The sequence below is a fragment of the Carcharodon carcharias genome, chromosome 2 (genome assembly GCF_017639515.1).
Source record: "Carcharodon carcharias isolate sCarCar2 chromosome 2, sCarCar2.pri, whole genome shotgun sequence".
Taxonomy (NCBI): Eukaryota; Metazoa; Chordata; class Chondrichthyes; order Lamniformes; family Lamnidae; genus Carcharodon; species Carcharodon carcharias.
The window spans coordinates 36,240,511-36,251,114 of NC_054468.1; the positions used below are offsets into that span (position 1 = coordinate 36,240,511).

A 10,604-nucleotide genomic window follows, 5' to 3' on the forward strand; every position below is an offset into this window, starting at 1 on the left:
AATCACACAGTGCAGAAGAGGCCCTTCGGCCCATCGAGTCTGCACCGACACGTGAGAAACACCCGACCTACCTACCTAATCCCACTTACCAGCACTTGGCCCATAGCCTTGAATGTTATGACGTGCCAAGTGCTCATCCAGGTACCTTTTTAAAGGATGTGAGGCACCCTGCCTCCACCACCCTCCTAGGCAGTGCATTCCAGACCCTCTGGGTAAAAAAGCTTTTCCTCACATCCCCCCTAAACCTCCTGCTCTTCACCTTGAACTTATGTCCCCTTCTGACTGACCCTTCAGCTAAGGGGAACAGCTGCTCCCTATCCACCCTGTCCATGCCCCTCATAATTTTGTACATCTCGATCAGGTCACCCCTCAGTCTTCGCTGCTCCAACGAAAACAACCCAAGTCTATCCAATCTCTCTTCATAACTTAAATGTTTCATCCCAGGCAACATCCTGGTGAATCTCCTCTGCACCCTCTCCAGTGCAATCACATCCTTCCTATAAGGTGGCGACCAGAACTGCACACAGTACTCCAGCTGTGGCCTCACCAAGGTTCTATACAACTCCAACATGACCTCCCTACTTTTGTAATCTATGCCTCGATTGATAAAGGCAAGTGTCCCATATGCCTTTTTCATCACCCCACTAATATGCCCCTCTGCCTTCAGAGAACTATGCACATAGGCCAAGGTCCCTTTGTTCCTCAGAACGTCCTAGTATCATGCCGTTCATTGAATACTTCGTCAAATTACTCCTTCCAAAGTGTATCACCTCATGCTTTTCAGGGTTAAATTCCATCTGCCACTTATCTGCCCATTTCCACATCCCAAATCTGTCCATTGAAAGGTACAAACAATATCTTTTGTGACTCTGACTGAGGTGCAGTATGCTTCTCTGAGCCCCTTCCATCTGAAATAGTTAATTGCACCATTCCAGTGCCTCTCCTATATTGTTCAGCTTGTTTAGACAGTCTTCATTTGGCTCCACTCTTACCTGTTCAATAACACTGACTGCATTGTTACAATGGCTTCTCCTCTGAACCCTACATCGTTACCTCAGAAGTTCCCCAAGGATCCATCATTGACTCCTTTTCCCTCATCTAAATGCTTGCCTCCTCAATACATCATCCACAGAGAGGATTGCACATGTATGCTGGTGACATCCCACACTACCTCTCCATCACCTATTTTGACCCCTCCACTTGCGTTACTGGAATACTTCTCCGAAATCTTGTTTTGGATTAGTCATCATTTCCTCCAGCTAAACATTGGGAAACCCACTGCTTTTTGGTTTTTGGTGCAACTCCACACTGCATCTCAATCCCTTGGCACCATCATGTTTAACAGGATTGTTTGCGAACTTGTTATCTAGTCGAACCTAAGCTGAGTTTCTGAATCAATGTCCTTCCATCACACTAGCTGCCTACTTCCACTGCTGTAACATCACATGAAGCCATCTGCTGCTGTAACCTTCGTTCATATCTTTTGTCACATCCAGACTTGATTACTTCTATCTTATACAGCCTGTAATTTCGGCTCGCTCTTTAAATCTGAAGGCTTAGGTTGTAGATTTTCATCTGCAAAAAAAAAAATATACATATTTTAAGAGATTACAGAAATTATGTGCTTCTAGATTTCCACTAACTTAGATCATGTTTAAATTTACTTGCAACATTGGTCTCCTTAATCAGTAATTGATGAAATGGTGGGGTGTGCAGTACTGCTTATCATGATACTGCCAGGAAGAAGGATATTTATTCCCTCCTGTTGTTCTTACAGACAATGAGCGTTAGTTGAACAGAAAGTAATGATAAAAAACGGAACAGTAAATTAAATTGCTTTGCTTTGGTGAAACAAGAAACAAATAAACTTTTATTTTGCTTACAGATTTAAGGAAGAGAAGAGGGGCGTGTTTTCCCGGAATTCGCTGTTTTTTCAGGAATACCAGAAGACGTATAGAGGATAGACAAGTTAATAACATTCGGAATTGTATAGAACAAGAAGGTAAATGGAAAATGACACTCCCTTTTTTTAAAAAAAACATGTACAGAGTTTTAAGCCTAAATTTGCCTTTGTCTAGTTGTCTGGTACTTTCAAATGAAATATTCATGTATCCTTCATAGAATAGTACAGCATGAAAGGTGGCCATTTGGCCCATTTGAGTCTCTGCCTCTTTCAAAGAGCAATCCAGATAGTCCCACTTTTCCCCATATCCCTGCATTTTTTTTTCTCCATCCATGCATTTAATCAATTCCCTTTTGCACTACTATTGCACTATTGAATCTTTACACAGTAAAAACAACTTGTATTTATATAACATTTAACATAATAAAAGGTGCTTTACCTTGACACTGAGCCACATAAAGTGATATTTAGGCAGATGACCAAAAGCTTGCCAAAGAAGTAGATTTTAAGGACCTGCTAAAAGGAGCAAAGAGTGTGGAGACATTTACGGAGCAAATTCCGAGCTTAGGGCCTTGGCAGCTAAAGGCATGGCCACCAATGGTGGAACGATTTAAAATCAGGGATGCTCATGAGATCAGAATTAGAGGATTGCAGGTATTTAGGTGGGCTGTGGGACTGGAGCAGATTACAGAAATAGGTTTGGGAAAGGTCATGGAGGGATTTGAAAACAAGGGTGAGAATTTCAGAATTGAGGGGCAGCTTAACTGGGAGTTAATATAGGTCAGCGAGCACAGGGTGATGGGTGAACAGGACTTGATGCAAGTAAGGACAAAGGTAGCAATGTTTTGGATGACCTCAAGTTTATGAAGGGTAGAATTTGAGAGGTCGGCCAGGAATGAGGTGGATTAGTTAAGTCTAGAGGTAACAGAGATGTAGAAGAGGGTTTCAGCACGAGGTGGGGCAAAGTTGGATGATGTTATGGAGGTGGACATAAGCAGTATTGATGGCATACAGATGCAGTCGAAAGCCATCTTGGGGTCAAATATTACACCAAGGTTGCAAACAGTCTGGTTCAGCTTCAGACACTTGTCAGGAAGAGGAATGTGGTTGATAACTAATGATTAGAATTTTGTCAGGAAAATAATTTTCATGTTATTGGAATTTATTGTAAGGTAGGATTAGTGTGTGTCTGTGTGTGGGACTTAACTGAATTAAAGACAGCTGGTCTGAAGGCTTTGATGTATCAGAAGAGAAGCTAGGTTTGAAATGCTAAATAGGTAAACATGGTTGAAGTTGTCAAATGTGAGTCATAATGGGAAAATTTGCATTTTTAGATACACCAGAGTAATTTGAATTTCAAAAGAGGTGGTGAAATGTTACACTTAGCCAGAAGAAGCCAAACAGTGGGCTGAATTTTCCCCCCGTTGGGGGGGAAGTTGATGGGTGGGTGCTTATAGGCGCGCTTCCGAACGGCGCTCCCCAATCAAAGGCACGGCGTCATTTTACGTGGGTAGCCCAATTAAGGCCCGCCCAGTGTAACATCTGCACAGAAACGCTATGCACTCTCTGTGTGGGCAGTGGGGGGGGGGGGGGTTGTGGAATCCCAAAATCGAGTGTGCGCTCTTTTGCACATGTGCACAAAAGAGCACACTCATCTCCCTGAGGCTAAGTGCAGTCTCAGGGAGATCGGCTGCACATGTAAAAAAGACAAAAGTAGAAAAATAAAATTTCACTTACATGTCCCCTCATGTGACAATGTGACATGAGTTGGGACATGTCCATAATTTTTACAAAATCTTTATTAAAATCTTTTAAAGTCTCCATGAAACCTCATCCCGCCCGTGGATGAGGTTTCATGTTTTTTCTAGTTCCTGCCGGAGCTCCTGGCCTGCCCGCCAACTTTAAGGTTGGATGGGCAGATCCTTTAGTTATTTAATTGACCCTGTCAATGGCCTCAATTGGCCATTGACAGGTCGGCGGGCGTGCAGCTGATTTTGCTGCTCTCCTGCCTTCCTGAAAATTTAAATCGGGTGTGGTGACGCCAGGAGTTCCCCCTGACGTCACCGTGCGTCATTTTATGCTTTGGCGAGCAGTCTCCGCCCCTGCTCGCTGATTTGTAAAATTCTGCCCAGTGTGTTTATTTTTCCCAAAGCTTACTGATAAAATTGGTACTATGAAAGATTTTTATTATTAGAAAAGTAGAGTTGAAAAGAATTATTGGAACAATGGGATTTACATTGAGAGAAACCTGTATAAAGGAAATGAGGCTAAGTGTAAGTGGAAGGAATTCTAAGATCTAACAAGTGTGAAAAGCCTCCAGCCTCTAAGCCTCAAGTTGCTGTCCACATGAACTGAAGTGAAGAAAACTCACTTTGAATTCAACTGTTCAGGGTATCGTGTTATTTTGCCTGGATCTTTTAAAATCTATGTGTTATACTGTTGCCTTAACAGAGATGTAACTGGCAGTTAGATTAACCAGGGGAGCTAGGAGTTATCACAGTAGAAATTTGTAAACCTATGTTTGTGCTTAAAATCCTTTTTTTATTAATAAAGGTTTAATTTAGTTTTGTAAGAAACCTATAAGACTTGGGTCGTCTTGTTACTACTGAGTTCAAGGTATGCATCTCGAAATAAATATAAATTGTAAAATAGTTGTGGCAGTTGTTTCGACTTTCCCTCTGGGATTTGAACAGCTCAGCATTTACCATCCACTGTGCCATAACAATTTGTAGCCGGGGTCCAAAGACGATGCCTTTGCTATTAATTGGAGGAAATTTCTGTTCATCCAGTAATGGATGTCGGACGAGCAGTCTGATAATTTGTAGACAGTGAGGGAATTGAGATGGTGGTGAGGTAAAACAGGTTGTTGTCAGCGTACTTGTGAAAACTGAGGGGCAGTTTGTAGCTAAGAAATAGGAAGGGGAACCAAGGATAGATCCTTTGGGGTCACCAGAGATAACATATGTAAGTGGGAAGAGAAGACCAGCGTGTGCTTTTCTGGCTTCAACTGGATAGATCAGAATTGAATCAGGTGAATGCAGTCCTTCCTAGCAAGATGATGGTGGAGAGGTGTTTTGATGGAGAATGATATGCTCAACCATGTAAAAGTCTGCATACAGGTTGGGAAGGTTTATGAGAGATAGCTTACCTTTGTCACAATCACATAGGATGTGATTTATCTCTTTGCTAAAAGCTATTTTGGTACCGTAGCTGGTCTAGAAACCTCATTGGAGGAATTCTGCGAAAGATGATATGGGCTTGGAAGGTGACAAGTTCAAAAACTTTCGAGCAGAAAGGGTAGTTCGACATGGTTGGCAGTAGTTTGCATGGATGGTGGGGGTCAAGGGTTGGCTTTTTGAGGAGAGGGGTGATAATGGCAGATTTGAAAGAGAAAGAACCCCATTGACAATATTGGCTAACGTGAGAACGAGGAAGGAAAGTTGCGTGGTCAGCAGTAAAGTCAAGGTGGGTCTTATGGACACATTGAGCTCAGATAACATATATGAGAGAAACTAGAGAATGATGTGTGTGCAGAGAAGGGGGCATCTTTAGAGGAAGTTTGGCAAAATGGTTTAGGAGAAGGAAGGGAAGTGGCAGAGGCAGCTGATCGGATGGCCTCAATTTTTGTGACAGAAGTCCATGAGCTCCTCTCACTTATTGTGGACGGTGAGAGTGTATGGAAACAGGAGAGGGATTTAAAAAGATGCAGTAGAGGAAATAATCCAGGGGTTATTTTTGCATTCCAGTTTGATCCTGGTAGTGGGAGCAATTTTAGCAGATGAGAGCAGGACCTGATGGCGAATAATGTGGTCTAGCCAGATCTGGCAGTGAATAGCTAAAGCAGCTGTCTGCAACACCAACTGTTTTAAATAAGCCTTCATGTCTATAGAAGTTTGAATGTCTGTATTTTGAATGTGTTCTCCATTGTGTATTCGAAGTGTTAATGCTGTGAATTATTTAATCCATGTTAACTTTGCTGTTAGCTCTGGTTGAAACATCTAATTGTTCTGCCCAGTTGAGATTAGGTAACTCTGGGAACCAAAACTGGAAACTTCTTAATTAAAACAAAATATTCTTGGGATGTGGGACTTTCAGACAAGGCTGATTTTTTTCACTCAGTCATTCACACAGCGTAGAATGCAGTTATGTATAAGCTCGAATGGACAGTGATGACAGGTTCCATTCCCTGAAGATAGCAGTCTATGACAATTTGATTATTTTCTGGTGCTAATCTGGGTTCTCATCCAATACCATAACTAGGCCGCTAGACTCGTACATCAAGTGATGCTGTTCTCCATTAGGCCATTGGTGGGAGGAGGGGCTAGTGTGTTCATCTAAATAGAATCAATATAAAGAAACTTTGGGAATGATGTGGCACTGTGGATTTAAAAGATAACTTTTTTCTTGAAGCTGCTCCTTGGCTTCAGGCACAGCTGGAATTTCATCCTTAGCAGATCAGAACATCATAAATGGTCAGGATAACCCTGGAGTCTGAAGGAGATCTGCGTTCAAATCAAATCCAGAATGAAAAGTTAAATGTTCTCACTTTCTGATTACTACACGGCACCTGTGTAAAATGAGTTAGGGCTATTTTCACCCAGCTCCCAGTGAATATTGGCTCTTAACATAAAACTGTCACTAACTGGCAATCTCACTTGAAGTGCCTACAGAATGACTGATGTGGGGAATGGAAAAATATCTGTAGTCCAGTTGGTCTTGTTATTTGACTGAAGCAGACTGCGCCAGAATAGAAGGAAGTTTTACTCTGCATTGCTTTGTGCTATACCTAACCTAAGAGTATTTGTTGCTTGTTGCCAAAATAATTGAAACTCTTTCATTCCTCGGCTCTACTGTCCTTCATATTGATAAGCTCAAACCAAATTGACTGAAAAAAGATCATTGAAAATATAACACAATTTTGAATCAGGCTTTAAAGCAAATGATAATTGTGGGATTATATTTGTCATACTTACATGTTGTATTTTTTAGGAATATCCAAGAATGCTGGGACAGATGCTGCTTCACAACAATTGATAGTGGCTCCATCCACGGCTGATGGCTGTAAAAATGACCTACAGATTGACCCAAGTGGAAATAATGGACTGAATATGGAAACTGAAGTTTAAATGATTTTTATACACCATTATTTTCTACATTTGCACATTGATTGAGGAGTTCCAGGATCTGCTGAGAAAAACAAATTAAAAACTTGACTTTCCAGATGTGACATTTTCCTTTTTTTTCAGTTTATTGATTGGGCAGAGTTGTTAGGTCTGGATTGTTAGGATTGGGGGGAGAGTTGTTCGATCCGAACAAATACTTATTCTGGAAAAATTTGAAATATGATGGTGTTGTAGAAATATGATGGTTGACTTAACCTATGATTCGAAGGTATGTGCATTCGGTTTTAGATGTCTTTTATTCAAACAAATACACCAGCTGTAAAAATGGGGAAAGTATCCTGACAAAGTCCAGCTCACCATTTTTGAATTAACTCCTTTGCAGAAGACCTGTTGACAATGATGAAGAGAGAAGTCTTCATGGCAGACATCTGCCAGATGAAGAGAAATATGCAAAACTGAAAAAGATTTGCCTGAAAATATTTAAAATTCCTCTTCTGCAAACCATAATTTTTTATTTAATATACCTGAATGAAAATCTATCCAGTGAACAAGGATAGTTTCATATAGTTAAAACCATAGTTTTCTCTTTTAATAATTTAAAAAGACTTTTACCAGTTTAGTGCCTATCAGTAAGCTTTTACATCAATCTGCCACTGAAGTTTTTTGAGTTTATTCCATTTAATTCTTATTTCTGTTTGTTCACAAAAGAAATAAAATGTTGCCTTTTGAATATAACTTGAGTAGAGGATTTTAAAAGATTATACGATTACTTATTTTCAAGATAATACCCAGCTGATTAGACTTAAAATTTTATCAACATAAAATTACAATATAAATTTTGGTGCCACTGATGGGCTGATGTTAAAACACCTTTCTGCATTCAGATAATTCTGTCCAAAGAATGAAATCAATTTTTTGAGAATGGAAAATAAGGATGACCATTGCAGAGGCTTACCTCAAAAAGTCGCCTACACCTTGGGCAGAAATTTCCTCCCATCTGTCGGGGGGGGGGGGGGTTGTGCGGGTACGGGCAGGGACAGGTGTGAATCCAATTGGTGCCCCCAATCGGGGCCATGTTGCCACTTTACGTGGGCGGGCCAATTAAGGCCTGCCCAGCGTGACCCTCACCCAGAAGCACTGAGCGCTCCGTGTGCGGGCAGGGGGGTGTGGGTGGGGGTTTCCCTGAGTTAGGGCCTGCACCTTTTTGCTCATGCGCACGAAAGAGTGCAGAAATCTCCCTGAGGCACAGGGAAAACTTGTTTAAGTTTTAAACATTCAGATAAAGAAATTAAAAAACTTTTAAAACATGTCCCCTCGTGTGACAGTGTCACATGAGCAGGGATACGTCAATGAATTTAAAAAAAAAAAAAATTTTATTAAATTTTTAAACACTTCATGAAACCTCATCCCGCCCATGGATGAAGTTCCATGAAAAATGCGAAGGCCACTTGGGCTCTTTGCCCGCCCGCCAACCTTAAGGTTGGACGGGCAGCTCTTTTAATTATTTCAATTAGTTTTTAACAGGCCTTTAATAGGTCTTTGACAGTTCGGTGGGTGCGCAGCCAATTCGGCGAACTGAAAATCTAAATGACGCACTGTCGTCGGGACGCCCGCCTGACGCACAGCATGCATTTTACACTCCGGCCTGTGGGCCCGCCCCCACTCGCCGACCCGGAAGTTCTATCCCAAAGATAGGGTGAGAAAGCAAAATAACGCTGTGCCACCCTCCTGAGCTGATAGCGAAAATATTTGTTTGGGACCTTTTCTGGTTAAAAGAATGGCCCATCAATCGAGCATTGGAAGTTTGAGTATACAAGTTTTATAAAACATAAAAATATCATTTGTTTATGTTCCAATACATCAATCCTCATCGCTTTTATAGTTGCGTCCTTGAAGCCACTCTAAACTAACATACTTAAATTATGCCAAGTAGTAGTAGAACTCCAAATTGAAAGCCCCATTGTATATGTGCGCTTTGGTAAATAGAGGCTGTGTAGTTTACAGTACTGAGTTCAAAACTTTCCAGGTCAAGCAGAATGGTTTCTGTGTTTTAAATTTGGAAATGTCAACTAAGGGGTGCGCAATGCTCATTTACAGTACTCCAAAAGTAGAGATTAACTATTGCAGATACTAGTTTTGTGGCGAGCAGCCTAGGTAGTTCAATGTTGATGTCAAGATATTGAAAGTTAATTGATCACTTTACAATAAGGGAAACTATGAAGTCACAACTATCCTCTTTTTTTCTAATAAGTGGATTTGAGAAGTATTTTTGTTGGTAGGTATGCGGTGTGGGGTCGAGGGAATTGTTCTATTGTTACATTCACCATAGAGACTGATAACTTTTAAATAAAATTTTGAACTTCCGGTTAATAGCTGAAAGAATGACGCGTCAAAATTTCAAGTTTTAAAATTTTTACTGTAATGAGTGACTAAAAAAAATTATTGACTAACACTATTTTCTTTTTGTAAGCAATTTATACTTTAAAAAACAGAGAACAGATTCCCCAATTACCTTTTAACACGACCAAAAATCTCCTGCTATGGTTATATGTTGCACTCTGCTTTACGTGGTTACTTCATTCTCCAAGCAGTATGCTCCGCTCCCGAAGGCTTATTTCCTTTTTACTTTCACAGCCAGGTAAAACCTCTAATCCCAGGATTGACCTTTACTGTGAGGGTTACACTGTAGATTATTTCTCTCTAGCTCCAAGCTAAGTGAATCTTCGAGCCACCTTTAAATCCTTATAAACTCGGTCTTCACTCTGAGCGTGAGCTCTCATCCATGTTCTGCATGGTGAACAACAGAGTCAACATTTTCTCTGCTTAAGGTTCAGGACTGGCTGCCTCTATTTCCTCCTCTCTGCCTCTCAGATGGCTGCAGCCCACACCAAACAAAAATGCCATCTGCCTTTGATATTTATGGATTTGTAGGGAAGCCTATAAACTGATCTCAAAAACCCTAGCCTGATCTCAAAAACCCTAGCCTTGTACCTAGGTAAAATTGCTAATTAGCTATCTTTGATCTCAACTCCCTTTCACCCTAGGGTAAATGGATAATTTACAGCACAACAGTTTTACAACCTGATACCAATAACACTTGGAGAGACTCATGGTATACTCAAAGACTGTTTTCATTGTCTTTAAGCATGAATGTCTTGCACCTTCTCAGTAAAACAATCCAAGATTCCCTTTAATCCCTAACAATCAAACCATCTAGACTCACTGTCAGGTAGACTGCAGAAGTCACATGACCCCTTCATTTACCCTAAATTTAAAGCTACAGTCCTAAAACATAATCCTATAAACCAAAATATACAGTCCCAAAACATAATCTTACAAATCTCACAATTGTAATACAATGCATTGAATAAATTTACCTAAAAGTAACCAGGACTGTCACTGACTTCATCTCCTCTGGAGATCTTCCTCCCACAGCTTCCAACCTGATAGTTGCCCAACCTCGGACGGCCCGCTTCTACCTCCTACCCAAAATCCACAAACAGAACTGTTCCGGTAGACCGATCGTGTCAGCCTGTTCCTGTCCCACAGAACTCATTTCTCATTATCTTGACTCCCTT

At 40.9% G+C, this 10,604-nt stretch overlaps 1 protein-coding gene and 1 long non-coding RNA gene across 2 annotated transcripts in view; one reads left to right on the forward strand and one right to left on the reverse strand.

Annotated features, from left to right (window-relative positions):
* Positions 1 to 7,121, forward strand: part of LOC121290918 — a 32,089-nt gene extending 24,968 nt beyond the window's left edge. The window contains exons 2-3 of the mRNA XM_041211969.1: positions 1,886 to 2,002; positions 6,893 to 7,121. Coding sequence (XP_041067903.1) covers positions 1,886 to 2,002; positions 6,893 to 7,029 — 254 coding nt within the window. The 3' untranslated portion in view covers positions 7,030 to 7,121. The remainder of the gene's footprint in view (positions 1 to 1,885; positions 2,003 to 6,892) is intronic.
* Positions 700 to 10,175, reverse strand: LOC121290925. The gene is made up of 3 exons (XR_005945904.1): positions 9,539 to 10,175; positions 6,877 to 6,975; positions 700 to 1,575 (listed from the first exon to the last, which is right to left on the reverse strand). It is a non-coding gene; the product is annotated as an uncharacterized LOC121290925 (long non-coding RNA).
* Between the last annotated feature and the right edge of the window lie 429 nt (positions 10,176 to 10,604).